Below are 22,484 nucleotides of genomic sequence, written 5' to 3'. Positions count from 1 at the left end.
AGGGCTCAAGGCGTTCTCCTGGAAGTAAGTTGCATTGACTTTATTGTTGCAAGGCACTTTGATGAGAGGCAGCGCTTCCTTACAGCAATCTCCCACCTACAGTTTTCCAGAAATCACTTTGGAATCTTTCCTTTCTATTGCAGCACAAAATCAGAACGGCTCATATGGTCTGTTTGACGGGTAGGAAATGGATCGAACTCTGTTGATCTCATCTAGGTCACCCTCATCCAGGGTACGCACCCATTTTCACTTGTCTGCTGTAAGGTATGTTTCATACAGCTTACTCCTAGATGTGGCGCTCTGTGAGGTGGTGTCCGTATACTTCCAATGCGAGGTTCTTCCGGATGATGTTGAAAAAAGTGACTTTTGAGATACCCTGTCGTATTTTGAAACTTCTCTACGTTGGGAAATTATCCTATGTCACTGCTTTCCTAATGACACGCACTTTATTGAGGGTTCAAGCGAGCTGGATCCGTGTTCTCTCAGTTTCCGGCCGATCGCGGACCAGAGGGACCTGTTAGGCACATTGTCGAATGATGAGACCCACACCAACTTAGCTGACGATTAGACCGTCTTCTTTGCACCATTTCATTGTTACTGAACGGTAATAGTGGGCGACGGAAACTCCACAAATAGCCCCTCTGAGAAAGCGGTTACTTTTACTTTCATCGGTCCAGGGATCGTGCTCAACTGATACCGTTACAGTGTAGCCAGCAATGTAACGGGACATAACAGCGGTTGAATGCGTCGTTTGGGAATCCGTGCATATCTACTATTTTTTATCGTGGGCAATCTTCTGCAGTACATAGACTAACAATCTTAAATAGTTGAAATTAAACATCACTTAACGGTGCAGAATATAGGCATAGATAATCACACACACACACACACACACACACACAAAAAAAAAAAAAAGACTCCTAAATGAAAGAAATACTTTGATCTCATGTAGAAGAACAAGAACAAAGCACTAATTCGTTATTGAAAAGAAGTGACTTTTTCTTTGATACAGAGTTGATTATTGTTTTCCCTAAAAATAATAAGTGAAATTAGAAAATAGAAAATGAAATTTAATTACACTCGTACAATAAAAAGTAATCGAAATAGCTTTTTGTTTGGACATAACCATCATCTTCAAATACTGGTAGTATTAAACTACTTTTAATTCAAACTACAAATATTGAAAGTTTTTTTTTTTTTAACTTTTTCTCTAGAAATTTCTTCCATCTACTATTTGTCTTTTTTTTCTCTTCTTTTTGTAATTGCTGGTATGATTGATTTGTATTTACATTCTTTGTCAACAGTAAGGTTACGTATAGAGAAAACCTAGAGTTTAAGGTTAAGGTTCGTTCTAATGTTCCTCGGCCAGGTATCGAACCCGGGACGGCACATCATAGCTTGAACTTGATTGGAGAAGCAACTAGTCATTTTACTTTTACTACAAATTGAAATTTTAACCAAGATTTTATATAGCACAGACTTTTACAACGAACGTCTTGTATTGCTTTCTGTTTCTCTTTTTCTGGTTGAACATCCCGCGATTGTGCACCAAGGCTAAAGAAGGTGGTAGTGGTGAAGTGGGTGATAATGGTGAAATGTTAAAAGTGGGAGGGGAAGGGAGAACTCCGATAAAATGTATGCACATGGTGTTTGTCCACAACAAAGCCCATTTAGCACGAGCTGGGTTAGAACCAGAAACCCCACGCGCCAGAGGTGAGTGCTCTACCACTGAACCACCGTGGCCCTCTCATCATTTTTATATCTGAATAGAAACAATTTTAGTGAATTTATTGCTGTGGCTTCCCATGGAGCTTGGTGTCTTAGCAGGGGAGGGGTGTTTATTTTTATCATATTTTCACAATAAAACATTACTATAGTTCTACGAGATTTGTTATTATTATTATTATTATTATTATTATTATTATTATTATTATTAGTGTTAATGTCTCAATTTTTCTGCAGAAGATACGCCATTCATTTGTTTCGTAGATACCGAAAATGCATTTTGCATATTCTTAGCTGCTTTGCTGTTGATCGATATTTACATTTACAGTTTTCTTCATTTCCTTAAACATGGACAAATATTACTTGTCACCTGAAATATTTACTTTCAAAGACACTATACAAACCTGGTTCGTAGGCGATAAGAGAAACTTAACAAGTCATCGTTCAGTTCTTGTTTAATGAGGATGGTGCCAATCTGAGTCAGCATAAGCCAATAAGACATTATTTATTTATTTAGTTATTTAATATACAACACAACAGGCGTAATGCCCAATTATAGTGTTGTGTACCTACAGTAAATGTTACATACATAAAATTCTTAATTATTTCTATATAAAATTTCTTGTTTCAATATAATCGGAACTTATTTTCTGATAAACTAAATACATCCACTTTATCAAGCTTATTTACAGTGTCATTATATAACGTACACAGTCTCCACATAGGGCTTTAAATAATATATTGCTTCTGGCTTTCGCACAATAAAATGTCCCTGTATTCTCTGCTCTGGTTTTGCAAGTGGGAATCCGCAGAGATATTTTTGAGACCAACTCCATGCAATCGATCTTATTATTTAACAACTTGTACAATCCGCGGCAAAAAACCTGCAACATGAGGATGTAAGTTTATTGTGAAACTACGCCTAACAGCACAGGGAATGAACATAACATCTAAGTGGAACGAATCACGCCAGGATAAACCTCAGCCTCTTCCCGTGCACACTTATTTTGGAGCAAAAGACTTCGTCATTTCATAATAAACTTCTATGCTCATGTTGCAGGTTTTTTGCCGCGGATTGTACAAGAATAACAAGTCCAACATCCATCTTTTTTCTAAAGTTTGAAAATTAAAGTTGTTTACTAGATCGTTGTAGGAAAAGTATTTGGGATAAAAACTAGTTTTTTTCATGTAAGCATTTTCAAGAATTTCGTTTGAGTGTTTTCTATTTCTTGAGAGTATTTTTTTTTTTTTTTTTTTTTTTTTATTTACGAGTAGTTCATGTTATAACGACTAAAAGTAGGTTACTTTGTATACAATAACGTATTTCGATGCAAGAAGACATACACTATATGATCAATTAAAGTACTTTATTACGTCGACAGTAAGACACAGATGCAAAGCAACATTGATCGTATGTAATGATTTAAAAGGAACGAAACCTCTGCAATTTTCGTATAGGACGTGCCACTATAAATAGTACTATATGGAAATATGCGGCACAAAGTCCTGGGCTCATTACACCGACGCGATCAGCTAGAAACCGGCCTTCCGTAAAGAGAATCCCATAGCTATTGCGTGTGATTCGGCGTATGATAACCTCCAATAATCTCCATAAACAGCGTGCGATGGCCAGCAAACGCTGCACGTCGCAGATGACAATCAACCGCGCCATTCACAGGATTACGCCTCACGGTCGTTCGCGAGAGCAGTATGCACGCTCTGAAACTATGTCATGTGGCTGAACGGAAAAAAGGAACTGCAGTAGGCTGTATGAACGTCATCTTACGGGTGATAGTCCTCGATGTCATTGTTACCTTCAATGAGGTGTGGATTTGCTTCACATACTGTGTTAAAGTTCTTGCATTGTTCTTGCATTACATACAGATCTTTTGGCGCCAAGGGCTGAAGCACGTTCTTCTGCCAGTGTGCAGAAAGTTTCCCAAAAGGGTTCACGATTGTAACCGGTTTCTTTTACACGGACAAACTGTGTCTCCGAAAATGAGGAGAAACATCAAAATCAATGTTACATACTACAAGACTCATGTCCTGACTGAAATGTACCAGCATGAAATTGCAGCATTGTATGGAAAAGACGTGAATCAAGACAAGACATCCAACCACACGGTGATTCTGACACAGGAAACTAGAATTTCAGCAATTCCATTTTCTGACATCCTTGTCACGAATCCAGATGCCAGCCCAGAGGACTATTGTGCTTTCGGACTCCTCAAGCGACACCTGTAAAGAGGAATGGGATGCAATACCCATGGCCCAGCTTGAACGAGTCTTCTCCAATGGAAACTCCGATGCCGGACAAGTCAGTAAAGGTGGTCTGCACATCGAACACAACCGGTGGTGGAAACACAGCATTTCCTAGGTAAGTGGCTCATTGAACTACGGCTCAATATAAATGAATCAACCTCTGTACACCCTGATACTGAACAGAGAATAAAACTTCCAAAAAACACATAGTGAATTTTATTTAGTAAGAAAGAAATGTCTTTCGCTACTTACAGAGATGGTTTTAATATGTGCACAGAGAAGTAAATCGCACTCTCTTTCAGTTTATTCTTACAAAAATAATTTTATCATATGAAATATTTTCAAGGTTTAAGCTTCACTTTTTCATCCGGATGTGACACAGCCATATTCCAATATTTGAACAGTTCGTTATAATATTCCATTTTGTAAGTGAAACAAAATTATTGCTATAGTACCGCAAATAATCAATACACTGAATGTTTTTCTATTGTATTAATAGTATTATCAAAAGAAAACCAACGAGAAAAATTTTCTGTCATTTTCGTTTCCTCTCTTCTAGGGTGATCTCAAGTATAAGCGGAGATTCATTGTTAAAATCTGCCTCACCAGTTACATCATTCCAAAGTGCAACGGAAATTTCTCCAAAGAATATGAAAGAGAAGGGAGGAACCAATACATCTGGTGATAAAACACCAAAGCAAATTTTGCCCGGAAATGTTATTCGTCAGAATCCTGTTATTTTGGCGCCACAGATTTTACCTGCATTCTACGTAGTTTCACTTGGGCCCCCTGGCAATAACCAGGTACTTATCCCACAAACTACACCATTGCAGTCGCAGATGCCGGTCCTAGAATCAACGCCTAATGTGAAAGATAGAACAGTATCGAATAATACTGACTGCTGTCAGCCAGAATTAACTGATACAAATAATTCAGTCGATAAGCCTGGATTAAACGTTGACAGTTTAAATTCAACACCAAACGTGTCAAAGGAAAAGAAAGGTAAACAAAATGCCGAAAATCCGGATTATTTTTGTAATATATGCAATATCCAAGTAAGTTCAAGTGGTAAATGGCTATATCATAGGTTGAAATACCACGTAGGAAAGCGTTTCCAGTGTTCTTCCTGCCCGAAGACATTTCTCAAGCGATACGATCTTAAATACCATCTAAAAACCCATGAAACTGAAAATCCCTTTGTTTGTTCTATATGTGGTAATGGTTATAAGTCACATAATGGTTTAATGTTTCACCAAAAAATTCATTCCGATGGACTGAAGTTTGAATGCGACATGTGTGGTAAGAAATTTACTTTGTCAAGACAGTTAGAACGACATCAGAAGAGACACACTAATACTACCTCTTACATTTGTGATATATGTGGAAAAGGTTTCTTTGAAAAGTTCAAACTTACAGATCATATCTATGGGCACCTTGATGTGAAATATACTTGTGAAGTATGCGGCGAAAGTTTTGATTTGAAGATTCGTCTTCGTGCCCATTCCCGAATTCATAAACCAACGAGAGTTTATGAATGTAAAATTTGTAAAAAGGGATTTTCTAGACTTAGTCATTTACGGCGTCATTTAACAATGCACAGAGGAGAAAAGAATTTCGTTTGTGAAATTTGTGGTAAAGCAGTGACGACTCAAGAATCACTGAAGTCCCATTTGCGTATTCATACAGGTGAGAAGCCGTTCTCTTGTGAACTTTGTGGGAAACTCTTTGGAACGAAAACGTTACTCTCAGTACATCGAAGAACGCACACAGGTGAGAAGCCACACGTGTGTGAAATTTGTAAGAAATGTTTTACCCAGAGAAGTACTTTAGTTATTCATTATAGACTGCATACGGGAGAAAGACCTTACGTTTGCGATATTTGTAAGAAGGGATTTCCATCAAAAACTACTATGAAGAACCATAGGAAAGCGCACACGAGAGATTCTTCTGGAGGAAAAAAATAAATGTACAATGTATTTGGTTGTTATATATTGTGTTGTAGTATCTATAAACGTAGCTATACATGATAGTCATAAATTCGCAATTGTGGATTTGGAATGTAAAAGTTATGTGTACTTTTAGTAATAGTTGAAAGCTTAGATATGTATAAATTATGATATTGTTTTCTAGCCATATTTTCTAGCTTTTTAATCTTTAAATAATGCTAATTCATAAATCATGAGGAAAACACAGGATGACATACTGTTTCTTTATTTCTTTGATAATCTATATACGTGTGTGTCGTCTGTAAATAACCTTGTCAAGTCCATCTATACTTACGTATTCACTAACTGCTTGGCACATAAAAGTTAACTTTTAGAGACGAATATACGCTGGCGAATATAATTGTGTCAGATAAAATTAAAAATTACAAATTTTCTTATGATATTCAAAAAGAAAATATTAAGTGGGGATCATCCTATTTAACGATCTTCGAAATTTATTCCAAAAAGGTTCAAAAGAATGAAAATCATACCTCCTGCGTATCTTGGAATATTGACGTCAACAAAAATTCAGAAGATATTCAAGAACATAATTACACTATTACATCGCTTTTCTGGTGTTTTTTTTTTTTTTTTTTTTTTAATGTTTATGTTTTCTAATACTAAACTGTGTTTTAAATAACTTAAACTGGGATTTGTTGTTTAATCAACAATATGTTAAACTAAAATTTCATTAAAGTGGGATTTGTTGCTTAATCAACAATATGTTAAACTAAAATTTAACTTTCCTTTCAACTTCATCCATTCAGCATATAGCTTACATCATTCTCCATTATCAATATTAATTATCTATCATGCTTCCGATAGTCTCATTAACTGTTACCTTGACTTAAACATAATTATTTCTCTACTTGTTTATGTCTATCCCAGTTTCATAATTTCATCGTTATCATTCATCTTATCATCACCATCTCCCTTGGTGCATAATCTTGAATCGTTAAAGTAATAATATGTAATCGGAATTTAAATAACCGCAGAACTAAATAAAATTATCAGTTCTAGAATTCTGTAGTTATTTCTTCTAGGTGATCTGAGTCTAATACTGATATATTCTAGTAAAAGCGATAAGAGGTTTGTTACCAGCTTAAGTCAATTTGACTAATACGTGTTCACAGTCGAAGTGTAGGTTGAGCTACAAGAAATCCAAAACTCAAACATCTTTGTAGATAGATGTAGATAAAATCGTAACACATTTATCAAACTTAAACAGTAGGTGGAATCTGTGATGATTAAAACTGGATTACTGCGTCTCGGTTATCATACATATAATTTCTGGACAATTCCTTTGATTTTGGATACTTCGTATTTTAGATAACTCACTTTCTTGTAAATCTAATTCATCATACGATTATTTTTAGTTAGCCTCGCTGATGATATCCGTAACTTTAACTAATCAGTCATTCATTTAAAAAGTGTACATTTTTTGTACGTTTAATCTCTTTTGTATAGCAGCTTTCCAGTTCTGTTTACTCTGCTCTGCAACTCTTCATGACGAAAGATTTGTAATTAGCTCTGGAAACTAACTTCTCACATAGTAACTTTTATCAAAGTGTTATTTAACAAATCTTAACTTGAGAGCTCCTTCGTAGCTAAGCGGCTAGCCTACGCGCCTTTGGCGTGGGAGACCCGGGTTCGATTCCCGGCGGGAGCTCATGTGGTTCGGATTCCACGTTAATCAGTAAGTCCACGACTCATACAGCCTCGCTGCTGAAAGAAACGCTAAACTAAAATCAACTCAACTCAACTCAAATCTTAACTAGAGATTTGAACAAAGTTACTGAAAGCCGTAATACGTTTTTAGAGTTAGGAAACAATACTAATCAGAATGAATTGGATATACAAAACATGACAAATGAATACGATAAATTTTTAACTTAAATATACGTACGCAATATCTCAATACCAATAGTACGCAATATAAAATGTAGAGAGAGCTTTTAGTTCAAGTAGCCAATAAGGATATTACGTAGTTAAATATTAGTATGACAATTCAGCACTATCATTAATGTTCGAACAATAAAATCCGGTCGTTATATTGTACATGTTTTCGAGCAACTAACTTATTTAGGATTCCAATTTTGTTAATGATTCACCAATAGTTATCACTTTTTGGGAGCAAATTTGCAGATTCAACCTTCTGTCGCAGTTTGTGAACGTTCTCCTTGATATCTATGTGCGCTACGTTTATGTTGATAGCATGGTCTACTGTTTGAATATGTACTGATCTTTAATTCTCAGTTTTTTTTTTTTTTTTTTTTTTTTTAAGTGAAGCATGTGGTCATATTTTAATAAATTGCTTACTTTCTATGTGCGCATATCATTAGTAGAGTTGTCTCAGTTTATCGGTTGCTAATACATTCATGTTTTTAATATATGTTTTCTTGTGTATGTAATGTAAAAAAGTGTGGTGTTTGTTGAGGATTTTAAAGTTGATGGCAAGTCTCGAACTGTGAAATTGATGTAAGTTCGGTCGGAGTAAACTGAAACATTATTGGTTGCTTCCAAATGGCCACGCACCATATTCACACTAACCTCACAAAGAGTTACTCAAAGTTATTCATGTATCTTCCTGCAAGGAGTTGATGTCTACAGCAGCAATATTAACGTCGTCTATAGCTTTGTTTGGACCTCCAGTACATAAATCATCGTGCAGAGATTGCTGCAAGTTTTCAGTCGATCGACGTAACGATAAACTGTATTCTTGAATTCTGCAGAATTGAGAAAATTCCTCGTATATATATGTATTCATTTGTCATGTTTTGTATATCCAATTCATTCTGATTAGTATATATATATACGAGGGATTTTCTCAATTCTGCAGAATTCCCCGTATAATATTAGTACGGGATTTGTATATTTCGATATTCGGTCATTCCAAGAAAGAAAGCAAGTTACTTGTTCATTTCAAAATAGTCAAAATTTATTGGGTGATGTTTCACATGATTTTGCTCTAAAGAATTTTCAATTTCTATGTTACTATAAAGACTTGAAATATCACACCGTCAATATAATGCTTTTTTTGGGGTAAGGGGGGTTTCTTGGCCATGTGAATAAGCAAAATAAATTATAGAAAGTTTTCATATTATACTGTGTATTGACTTTTTTTTAAAGGGGGGATACCATACATTTCTTATCGTACCTGTAGTAAGAATGTTTTTTTAGCTAAACTTGCAATATTTGAATTGTGATGGAAATTTTTTTCACATACTGTTTCACTTCTAAAAGTATTGAGCCGGAATCGTAGCATAGGATGTCATGTAGCGAGTAGATCAGTGGAGTGTAAGCAATTATAGCCCTTACACGCTAAATGCAAAACATTAATTTACATATGACTTGAGTCTAGAAAGATTCTAGTGACTCAGTAGCAGAGCGTTCACTGGGTCCCATATGCAAAGTAGTAGCTGGGTCTCTGATTCGATTCTAGCTCGCGTCAAATAGACTGTAGTGGACAGTCACGGTGTACGTAGTCCTTCTTGGGGTTCTCCTGTCTCCTTTCACATTCTTCTTTTCACCATTTCATATCGCTGTACCTTTCACCCAACACGACATAATCGTGGAACGTAAAACTGAAGAGTTCATTTCGGAAGTGAGTGAAATCTTCTGAGTTTAACATCCCACGAATATGCTCATTCGCCTAAGGGGACGATGATTAAAACAAGTGAATGATGATAGAAGAATTGGTGGAAATGTAAAGTGGGACGAAACGGGAGTACCCTGAGAAAACCCACGAGCACGATGTTGTCCACCACAAACATACTTGGGATCAAACCAGAGACCCTATGCATTAGAGGTAAGCTCTGTACCACTGAGCCACCTTGAACCCATTTCATTTCAAAAGAGGGGCCGCGGTGGCTCAGTGGTAGAGCGTTCACCTCTGGTGCTTGGGGTCCCGGGTTCGATCCCAGCCCCCGCCAAGTGAACTTTGTGGTGGACAAACACCGTGTGCGTGGGTTTTCTCGGGGTTCTCCCGTTTCCTCCCACTTTCTTCATTCCACCATTTCATTCATTACTCATCATCACCGTCTCCTTTAGCCTAACCGGCATAACCGTGGGACGTAAAACTCAAAGATTTCATTTCATTTTCATTTTCATTTCAAAAGAACCTAGTGTGTAGCTTGACTGGTGGTACAATCATCAAAGATTTTTATGCAGAATAAAATTCAAATTAAAAGAATTGCTTTGAGATAATTCAATAATCTCCTCATTATCTAGAAATGTATTTATTAAAATTTACATTGATATTATAGTTGTTTCCTTCAACTGTAAGTCCTTCGTTACGTAATTTTACATAATACCTTGCATGTGGGATAGTCCAATATTCCTTTCGTTTCTGTTGCTTAAATAATGTGTGTCCCAGAATTTGTCACATACTTATGACTACGGTCGAGTTCCCAAATTGAACTGAAGATAAGCCCGGAAACAGTGGTATTTGTGTGAGGATACTTAACTTGATTCTGAAGGTTTCTGCACGTTTTCACCATCGTTACTTTTATAACTCTTATAACCACTAGTACTAGCACTAGCACTACGATTAGTATTACCCAAACATATACTGTACCGAATTAAATGGAACTAATTTCAAACATTAATGATTAAGGTGCCCACTTTATTATTCATATTTTTTTGGAGCTCCTCGCTCCTGAAATATTGTCGTATTTTCTGGAACCGTTTTGGGGAAACTGACAGGTTATTTCCAAGTTCAGCTGAACACGAATTTCAGCCATCGTGAGTTCTTTTGACATTCTATCATCTGATCATAAAGCTTTCATTCCACGAAACACTCGTTCGACATCCATTATTGACTTTTATAGCAAGAATATACTGGATTATGTTGAACGGTTTTAATGTATCTGCTTTGTTATGTATCGCTCTCCATAATTACAACAAATAACATTATCCTTTTTATCAAATGTTGATATAGGTTTCGAAATGGACAACGTATTGTACAGTTAATTTCCATCGAAATAATTTTAAGTCAAATCATTAAGTGAAAACATAGTTGGTACCACGTGATAATACCAGACACAACAATAAAAAGAATTTAAACGTAGTTATTTGAGGTTCCAAGAACCAATTGTAAAAACATTTTAAGAGGAACGTTGTGTACAAAGAAGTCTAAAAACGTTAGACCCCTTTTCATTCCCTTTGAGACTCATAAAGTGACTTGAACTAAATTGATTAAATAAATTGTAATACAGTGAAAATATTACCTTTTTAAATAACTAATAATAACTTCAATATATATTGTAAGGGATAAATGGTATAAATTTAATATCGAATCCCGTAGATTTAGCCCGTTGGCTCCTAAACCTGTAGAATATATTTCGAACTCAGTACTCTAGATGGCACTCGGAGATCTGACAAGTATAGATTAGGGCAATCATGTATGAGATTTTTTCATGTGATTATACGTTCAAAATACAATATACATAAATCAACAGAATATTTGTTCAGGTACTATAAATGAATAATTCGGTGCATTGCTTTGTGTTGTGTTAATTGTATGTTAAAAGCACACGAGGGAGAAAAAGTATCATTTTGGTTTCCTCTCTTCTAGGATGATCTCAGGTATTAATGAAGATTCATTGGTAAAATCTGCCATGCCAGTTATGCCACTCTCTACTAGAACGGAAACTCCTTCAAAGAATATGAAAGAGCAGGGAGAAAGTAATAGAACTTTTAGTATGGATAGCTCTTTTGTTGTAAATAACCTACCAAATCAAATTTTGCCCGAAAATATTGGGCAGAATCCAATTCTTATGGCGCCACCAATTTTACCTGCATTCTACATAGTTTCACTTGAGCCTCCTAGCAATAATCAAGAAATTAACCCACAAGGCATGCAATTACAACCCCAAATTGCTGTTCCAGATCAAAAAGAGAGTTTAGTTTTAAATAATCATGAAGCTGAGTCAGAATTTCCTGATGCAAACATATCAAAGGATAACTCCAAATTAAACGTAGAGAGTACGATATCAATAAATAACGAACTAAATGAAAATAAAAGTAAAGATGATTTAAATAATCCAGATTATTTTTGCGATGTATGTAATATTCAAATAACAACACGCGGAAGGTGGTTAGATCATAGATTGAAATACCACATTGGACACCGTTTCCAGTGCCATGTCTGTTCAAGGCCATTTCTCAAACGTTGTGAGCTTAAGTATCATCTGAAAACACATGAAACTGAAAATCCTTTTGTTTGCTCTTTATGTGGACGTGCTTATAAATCATGCAGTGGTTTGAGGTTTCACAAACTAGTTCATTCCGTTGGACAGAAGTTCAAATGCGACATATGTGGTCAAATATTGCTTTCGGCAGGACGATTAGACGTACATCGTAAGAAACACACTAATGCTATATCTTTTTACTGTGATATGTGTGACGAGGGTTTTGTTGACAGGCGTAAACTTACTGATCACATCTATCGACATCTTGGGTTGAAATTCATTTGTGAAATATGTGGTGAAAGTTTTGATTTAAAATCACGCTTATGGTTTCATTCCAAGAGTCACAAACCCGTCCAACATTATCAATGTGAACTTTGTGAATTAAAATTTCCTCGCCTCGGCCAGCTAAAGCGGCATACAAATGTACACAAAGGACAGAAGAATTTTGTCTGTGAGATTTGTGGTAAAGCAGTCACGACGGAAGAGTCCCTAAAAGTCCATTTGCGTACTCACACAGGCGAGAAGCCGTTTGCTTGTGAAGTTTGTAGAAAGTCCTTTGCATCAAGAAGAGTGCTAGCTGTTCATCGGAGAACCCACACCGGCGAGAAACCGTACGTATGTGAAACATGCGGAAAACGTTTTACTCAAAGAAGTACATTGGTTAGTCATTACAGACTGCATACAGGCCAAAGTCCTTACGTGTGCTGTGTTTGTGATAAAAGATTTCGAACCAAAACTTCAATGATGATGCATAAAAAGAACTCACATAAAACATGATGATAAAATAAAGTAGATTTGTGATTTACACATAGTGAGTGTATATAGTCGTAGAGAATGGTTGAGTATAAAATTGTTAATATAGTTCTTGTAGATTTGTAATGTATACTTCATTGAAAATCTATCATCTAGGGGTAAAATAAGCTGGGATGTATAAGTGATACTGTAATGTACTACTTATAAGTGTTAAAGTCGATTTTGTATTATAGGGTTCCTACTGGTCTGAAGAAATCTATTTGCCTGACTTCTCCGTGACCTTTGGTAGGAAATTTTCTGACTTTCATGATAGGTGTGGGATGATGCTGATATATAAATTAGAAATAAATAACGGTGAATATTTATATATGAGAACATTTATTCTATAGAGACAAATAGTAATCAATTGCTCATACGTACATTCCACTTACCTCCCATAAAAATTTGAGCAACGTTCCATACTGTGATCATTAATATCTACCCATAAATGTCTGACAATCAATAACTTTGAAGATACGATACTTCTTATACATTCATTTATAAAATTTTCCTAACTTCCCCTAATTTCCAGTCTTTTTCCCTGAACTCCCCTGACCCGCACCATTTTCCCTGACTTCCCTTACCAGTAGAAACCCTGTAGTAGTGTACACCTTAGTTAAGTGTGGTATAAATACAATACGGTGTACAGCGTTAACTAATAAGCAGTACATATTACGAAATATTCTAAGATAGCTCAAAAAATTCATGTTCTTCAACGAAGGTTGTTTCGTTGATGTCTCTAGATAATCTAAAGCACTTCCGTAGATGTCGAATAAAATATTAAATTTCGTGTATGATAAAAGTATTTATTTCGTGTTAATTGTTCTTCTATCAAGAAAATATGAGAGGGATATCTATACATTAAGAATGAAAGTTTTTATCACTTGAGATAAAAATACTTTTCATTAATAATATATTTGTGAAATATCAACAAATGGTATTGTAGTCATTGAAAAAAAAATATTTAATTTGATTAAATCTTCTGTAAGTAGACATCTGCTATTTATGCAATATGCAATCTTAAATAGATACCAAAATTATATATAATTCTGTGATGAATATAAATATGCAAAGTAAACACGGTTTGTCCTACAGGTGGTAATATAAAAAAAAATATTTTCTGCTGTAGCATGTTAAGTCTTTGTTTTCCCGGTCAGCTGAATTTTGCTTACTTTTCCATATAAAACGTAAATTTTAACCTTTGATGACGGAAAAATTTTTGGATAATTGCGATTGTATTTTTGTTGTTATTAGTACTAAGAGCTGATAAAAGTATGTTTATATAGTGACAAGCCTGATACGAGAATATGCAGAAGAAATACATGTAAGAATAAATGAACTGTGCTAAATTACGTTTCAGAACGTAACGGTTGACTTGTCTTGTATAACGTTTCAGCCGGCTCGTAGTTAAATGGTCTAGAAACTAGACAGAGGAAAATAAAACGAATTAATCACGAATTCGAATCCAACCTATACTCTTGATGGTTGAGTTCCATAATTTCCATTGTACGTCACCAATTCCATTTATCATCTTTAGTCTATAAGAAATGATATGAGATATAAAACTGCAATAAACAAATAATTGTATTACCAAACTGACAAATTTTAATAATTTATTTTAGTTAAATACAAGCGAATACAAAATGACGCACACGTAGTATATTACATTCTGATACTACAAATAAAAGTACAAACACCTGGCTATATGGTTACCGTTCATGCCTTTGGCGTAGGAGATCCAGGCTTTATTCCCGGTGGAAGCTCACGTGATTAGGATTCCACGTTAACCTGTAAGTCTACGTCTCACATAGCCTCGCTGCTGAAATGGACGTTAAATTAAATTCCAGTCCATTCAAAAATGAAAAGTGAAGTTTCAATGAACAGGTGTAACTGGAAATTGTTCCAAATATAAATACCATTTCAATAATAGAGATAGAAATAATACCTTTCGAATTCATTGTATATGGATCTTATATAAGGAGATTGCAGTTTTCTTGCTCTACTACTAACTTTTTTCCACTTTCTTCTTAAAAAAAAAATCATCTGACTCAAGAACACTTGGTATCGATTTATATTGCTGTGTGGTTAATGATTACCTGCTGTGTGGTTGAATCGACATCGACATATTGGACAATTTTCAGAAGTACACTTTCTTTAAAATCAGTGATATATGTCTCCTCAATGGAATTAAGGGCTTTTATCATCTCTAAATTAGAGCCACTCATAGTAAATGAGAACCCAAACAGATAATGATGACAAGAATTTCGGGGTCTCTTCTTGATAATCCACTTTCATGTTTTTTCTTTCTTTCTTCGTAGTAATAATTCAGTGGCATTTACCTTTTTTCTAAAGAATGCAGCAATTCATGTTGAAGCCATTACTGTTGTCGTGTGTATATATATATTACAATTTATGGGAACAAAAGACGATTTTTTGACCTGGTATTATTTTCTTGCAATTTATAGGTACACTAAGAACAACAGACCTGATTCCACGCTCCTTCTCATCAATCATGAAATACCTATAAATGAAACTTGTTGGTTGAAAAGAAGGGTCTCAAGTTTTCAGCAATTGATATTAGGTGCTTCTCCTAACATTTTATTTCTGAGTGACGTCAGTTTTTGTAAGATTCTGAGATTCTGACCTCGCAATGTAAAAATCTACGTATTTTGCAGTTCAGCAACACAGAATCCATTATTGTTACGCAGTGTGGTTTTCAGCAGTATACGTATTAGCACTGTTCTGTACTAAAAATATTTAGTACAGAATCCTTAAAAATGAAACATACTAAATCGGAAACAGTTTACAAAGATTGTTTCAACCAATTTTAAGTTTGCTTAACCAGATTTTTCTGAAATTACTGTATAAGTTCGTGAAGCAGTAAGGGACGTTAAAATCGTAGATCAATTCGCACAATTAGATACATTACATTAACTTTTAAGAAGAATTTGAAGGGACAATTATAGTATTATTTGAATTACTAGCATAGTTACTTTTATTAAGCGATCGGAAATGTATTCATTAGTGTGGCAAATTCAATCAAGCCATTGTTACAATCAATACTACAAAAGTAAAAACTAAACTTGGTACTTACGAATTCCTTCCAAGGTAAAATAGATTGAGAATAAAAGATAACTACTATCGACTGTCCACTGGGACCGATCAGACTTTGCCTTTCTGCTGCTATATGCAAACACTGTCGTATTTTTATTCTCAAACAGCATTGAGTAGTAACCGTAGTTTGAAACGAATTTTAATTTTTTGATTCATTTAAAAAACCATAAAAACTTGTTACAAATTAGCATTTAACGATCCCTCTATAAAACAAACCATTTAATTACACAAATTAGTTTCATTTTTATTTATTTATTTAAACCAAATTTTACTCAACTTACTTAAAGCTACATATTATTTGATTATTTTTTAGTACAAATTATTCACACAATTTAACACAAGATTTGAAACTCACTGTAGTCGAAACGCAAACAACTTCACCACTACAGTTACAAATTTCTTGCCAAGACAGCTTAGTTTTTTACTTTTAAAACTTTCACTTAAATTAATTTAGCACATAAAACTTTACTATTTATCAAACAATTTAACATGTTTTCAGGTATTCGTATTTATAGCACATTTTATGCATCGTTTATAAAGTGCCGCATGTTTCGCGTTAAGCTTCGTAATCATTAAGGCAGTAGAGTGATCACTAAAGCATGACTTGTTTCCAACCGATGCTTACGTCTCGGTCATTCGTAAGAAAGTTCATGGCTGGAAGACCTTGGAACGCTTCGCGAAGACGAATGACAGACGAGCCTATTGAGGAAAACTCCAGTTAATTGAGTTATGCTGATGTATTGAGATATTGTTCATGGTTTCTCTTTAGATAATGTTTACTGTAAAACTAAGTATTCTAAAACCATTTACAAACCTTCTTTTTCCTTCATATTTTTTTCTTTATTCTTTTAATTAAACTTTTAAGCACAGCATAGATTTTTCGAGCATTCCATTTCGAGTTTCTCTCTCTCTCTCTCTCTCTCTCTCTCTCTCTCTCTATATATATATATATATATATATATATATATATATATATATATATATATATATATATAAAATATGTACTGGCAGATGCGTATAACACATTACTTGGCTGCTACAGGGTTCAAAATGTGAATAATTGAGTTCACTCACCTCTGTTGAGAGTTATTGTCAAGGATGTTTTCACTTCCAGAATTATATGTGCATGCAAACACATTTTCACTTACAATATTAATGTCACTATTGTGGAGTCTTTTCGTTTTTATGAAGAAAATTAAAAATAGAATCCTTTACAAATAGTAAATTTATAGCTGTTTATTTAAGTTCTTCTAAGTGACGCCAAAATATTACAATTAATACAAACATAACGTCGTTCAAAAATAGGAAATATTTTAACTTGGACACAGACGAAAGGTGGATCACACACTTTCACAAACTTTGACTCTTGTGTTGTACCAATGTATAATGGAAGATTGGTATACCTGTGAAGGGTTGACAACAAATAAAAATAAAAGATCAGGATATCTAGTGTTCTAAATGCATTTGTGCAAAAATTCAAGATTCTAGACTTAACTATTTCAAAGATCTACTTATGATTGAGTCAGTTGGTTTGTTCTATAATCAGTGGATATTATTCATTGCAGTGTCTACTTGTATGTTCATTCATGATCTCATTTCTTTACACACAATTCAGAAATAGTTCGCATTTTCTTCTATGATTGAGTCTACGCATTATCTTTCTGTTTTTACTTGAATTTCAAAAAAAAAAAAAAAAAAAAAAAAATTGCTGATGAACTTAAAGAAACGTCGAGAAATTAATACGTTAAGAAAAAATAATGTAGTTAAATGGTTTTCTGTGTATGTGACTGGACTACCTGGCTCTTATTGAAGGAAATAAAGTTCTTAAGACATCTAATTAAGGATACGCACATATGTATATCATATGAACTTAACGTGGCAAAATCCGTAGATTTCTTCCCATCCCAAGTCATTTTCCAGTGAGAGCACAGATGTTTCGGATTCCGTTAAGTGCCTTACATGGACGTATATTCTCGGTGATCAAAATAAACGTCAAAACGCATAATTGAATGTAAATCCATATACTTTAATGTTTTTGAACGTGTATTGATCACTGTACTTACTGAGAAAATAAGATTGGAAGTATATACCTTTCTGGTCTGGAAAACGTGTAAAAGTGAGTTACAATGTAAGTGATGCGTATATCTACAAACATTATTTAACTTCATATATATATATATATATATATATATATATATATATATAATATAGTGGAAGGCATGCTGGTACTCTTTTGAAGATCATAGCTCATAAAGCAACACAGCAAGTGTAATTGTTTATGCAAATATGTTATTTGTAATTACAGTCTATGTCTGCAATGTCAGGATGACACTATCCAGTGTCTATTATGCAATTACTGGAATTCGAGTGTGGCCAACTAGTGGGTTTGGGAGAGGCCGGCTTGTCATTCCCTGCTATTGCGCTCTTGTGGGTCGTGGCATGTGAGTGATCTATGAATGTTAAGGTAATGGGAGACACAAATTTATCCCGACAGACAAGGGAGGGCTGGACAAAAGGATAGTTCGAGCTGCTCTAACAAAACGGCATCTGCCAGTGTAATAGTTCCACTGTGGCCCCCTAAGTGAGTGCACGAACATTAGCAATCGTTTATTGGAGAGAAATCAATAAGCATTCCTCTCGAGTGACTGCTACTTACATCTATTTATCGCCAAGAACGTCTTTGGTGTAGTAGGGAGACAGTGCAGTGCTGAGGCGAAAAGTGATATTCAGCTATGAGAGTTGATTCTGTTTCGGGCATTTAGACCGTGTGCGTGTCCGTACATGTAAAGATGATTGAACAATACAACGGTATTCTAACACACCGTGTAAGTCCCGCACCTATTATTCTGATATGGGGAGAATAAGCTACATATCCTGCTCATCTGTGATCACCATGTAAGTATGAATGACTAGCGCGTCGTATATTCGTGTAGTCGTTAAGTCTATTTTCCAACCTTATCCAGACGCTTTGCTTAACACATTGTCTAGCTTAATAATGCATGTTCCCATACCGTAAAGTAAGGCAGAGTGCTCGGTATACGCCACCTACCCTGGCCTGCTAGCTCTTCCGATGCGAGTCCTATCGAATATCCATGTTATATGGTGATACACGTCTGACTGCCAGTTAAGCCCCGGCAACGGCCATCGCCAAGATATATGGCGAGTGTAGGATGTGCCATAACCTGAATAGGTCCGCAGTGCACATAGACAACCTACGATTTCTCTGAACGGCTGCTTTTGCGGCCGCTCTAAGTGGCAACTCATGCTTTTGTTTTCTGAACATCTGCATGACATGTTCGAGGTCAGTTAAGAGGATCGTTGTTCAATCAGTACACCACCTTCTTATGCAAGTACAAAGCATTTCTATCCGTGTACATGTGTAATATTGGTATGTGTGTTCGCATCATAATGCAAAACCTAAGGTTTATTAAATACACATACTTAAAACAAAATTAAAAAAAACATTCAAACAGGATGAACTTGTCTACTCAATGAAATAACAAACAAAAAACGAAAATTGAACATTTTTACTAATGAAATATATAAAGTTTCCGGATTTATACCAAATTTTCAAAGAAATTTAAATACTAATAATTCTAAAGCAATTCGAGGACTACTGAGAATGAAAGCCCTAAGTCGGTTTCGAAACGTCAAGCCTTAAGTAGAACACATTGTGGATAATAGAGCAAAAGTATGTTATCGATGATTATAAATACAATCCGCGGGAGCTGCGTACAATGTGTAAAATTTCCTACATATATTTTTTTTCTGTATTGTAATAGAAAATCGAGTGAGAGATTATTTTTCTATCATTTGATTTCCTTTCTTCTAGGGTAATCTCAACAATAAAAGAGGAACCGCCAGCTAAGTCAGTCGTGGCTATTACATCACCCCACGTAAGTGAGGTCCCATTGAAGAATGAAAAATCGTTGGAAGGGAATTTTATAGTAGGTGGTAATATGCGTATGTCGTACGTGAACAACCCGTTACAAGTTCTTCAGACAAACGTTGGTCAAAGGGCGATTCTTTTGGCACCTCAAGTTACGCCTATACTTTACACAGTTTTGCTTACACCTCAAAATACTAATCAAGGAATAATCCGACAAAAGAGTCCATTTCCGCCTCAGTCGAAATCAGTAATTGTCCAGCAAGAAACCTCAGTTCAGGATACAAGTAAAGTTCCTTCGGAAACTTCCATTTCAACCAACATACAAAGTCTCACAGTAACAACGAACAAAATAAATTTAACAGAGAAAGATACAGTCTCGGTGAAAAATAAAAATGAGGATGATCCAAATAATGTATCATTTGCATGCGATCATTGCTGTGCCCACTTTTCTTCAAATGAGAAGCTAAAGTATCATAAACGGAGAATCCATAGTAGAAAAATATACCAGTGTGCCGAATGCCCAAAATCATTTTCTCGATCTAATCATCTTAAACACCATGAGATGACTCATAGAAATAGAAAGCCCTTTGAATGTTCCATATGTGGACATGGTTACGTTTCTTACAGTGCTTTTTGGTTGCACCAAAAAATTCATTCAGGTTCATTGAAATTTGAATGTGATTTCTGTGATAAGAAATTTCCTACTGAAGCACAACTTGATCATCACCGCAAGAAACACACTAACACAACTTCATATGATTGTGATATTTGTGGGGAAGGTTTCTTTGAAAAATTGGCTGTAAAAGAGCATATTTATGAACATATGGGGGAGAAACCTTATGTTTGTGATACATGTGGCGAAAGTTTTTCTCGGTCTCAGCGTTATCAGTATCATTTGCAGATTCATAAACCCAAAGGCTACTATAAGTGTGAAATTTGTAGCAAAGTGATTAAGGGACTTTATGCTTTAAGGAGTCATAAGAGGAGGCACATAGAAAATAATTTTGTTTGTGATGTTTGCGGTAAAACAGTGACGTCACGTTCATCTTTCGAGAATCATAAGCGTTCTCATACTGGCGAGAAACCGTATTGTTGTGATGTTTGTGGGAAAGCTTTTAAAACAAGATCAATTTTTAAGGTTCATCGAAGAACACACACTGGAGACAAGCCATATGAGTGTGATGAATGTGGTAAATCTTATACTCAGAGAAGCACATTGGTCATTCACAAACGGATTCACAGTGGAGAAAAGCCGTACGTATGTGACATTTGCGATAAGAGGTTTCCATCAAAAACGACTATGATGATTCATAGAAAAACGCATCTTAAAGGTATTAAGGACAAAGGCAAGAAGAATAAATAACCAAAGTGTTTTCGCTGAGGCTGGTCAGTATCTTCGCCTTTTTTGTTTCACAGCCCATTAGTTTATATAAACCAGTATTCCTCTTTTTATCTTTGAAATTAATGGGATTTTTTTAACTGTTTCATTTTGCTAATTTCTTCAGGTGTATCTAAAGTATCTTCCTGTGTAATAATTATTTATATACAGTGTCGTAGAGAAGGAAACTTTCAAAGTTTTAACCCTCTTGAACGAGATATTATGCAAAATTATATAAATATTTACTATCTTAAGATATGTATACAGACATCTGAAATCTATGAACTTGGGAGTTTGAATTACTTTTTGATGAAATTCTGCGTACACTACTGTTATATATTCATTCATATTTGTACATATTCGGTCGGAGACCAGTGTATAGTAATTTTCATATATTGAAATACTTGAATATTACATTAATTTAACATAGTATTATTAATATCGTAATACCTTTTGTAACACAGAAATTTGAACACTCCTTTATGAATTTCGATATAATTGTACTATGCTTCAAATAAGTCTGCAGATTACTGTGCTGCTTGGTGGACATAGGAAGGACACTTTTTTAAATATATATTGTAAGGATTTTCACATCACAACATGAGCACATGTTTATGAACGACACGTGCTAACGTTTATAAACAAGTCGACAATACACCGAAAAGGAAGAAGACGAACCACCCGAAGAGGGCCCATAAAAGAGGAACCACAGACGGAGGAAGGTATGGAGTTCCCGGATGTTAAGTGTAAACAGACAGCCTGTGTGTTTACCGCTCTCATCATTCCTGTGATTTTTAGTGGAGAAATAAACTTTGTCACTAAATAAACACTCGAATATTAACCATAATTATCCCACGCATAAACTGTGAAAATTTGATAGTTCTACGTGCAGTGGTAGTGTTGTGGAGTGCTTTTTTGTGTTTTGTAGAGTAGTGTGTGCATGATGCATGCCACATGCTAACGGAAACAAACAAAGCACTTCACTCACCATCGCTAAGACTATTGCTCCGAAGATAGCCGTGGTAGAGCGCGACGGGGTAAAAATCACCCGACCATAATTGGCTGAAACGGCCCAACTATCTCGCCTGTGATTGGCCCAGCGTATTCAGCCCCTCCATCTCCATATAAAAGACGAGACCAGACTAACA

The 22,484-nt window shown here is 35.2% G+C and overlaps 1 protein-coding gene across 11 annotated transcripts in view; it reads left to right on the top strand.

Annotated features, from left to right (window-relative positions):
• The window catches only part of LOC145663063 (uncharacterized), a 287,238-nt gene that overhangs the window by 177,100 nt on the left and 87,654 nt on the right, over positions 1 to 22,484 (top strand). Inside the window, exon 4 of one of the 11 annotated variants that reach the window (XM_081729233.1) lies at positions 19,902 to 21,344. The exons of 7 other annotated variants lie outside the window; for them this stretch is intronic. In XM_081729233.1, coding sequence (XP_081585359.1) covers positions 19,902 to 21,321 — 1,420 coding nt within the window. In that variant the 3' untranslated portion in view covers positions 21,322 to 21,344. 3 more of the 11 variants (XM_081729232.1, XM_081729241.1, XM_081729239.1) reach the window with 3 other exon arrangements.

This window comes from Thermobia domestica, chromosome 10 (genome assembly GCF_964235325.1).
Source record: "Thermobia domestica chromosome 10, izTheDome1.hap1.1, whole genome shotgun sequence".
NCBI classification, from domain to species: domain Eukaryota; kingdom Metazoa; phylum Arthropoda; class Insecta; order Zygentoma; family Lepismatidae; genus Thermobia; species Thermobia domestica.
This window is presented reverse-complemented; position numbering and strand designations above follow the sequence as displayed.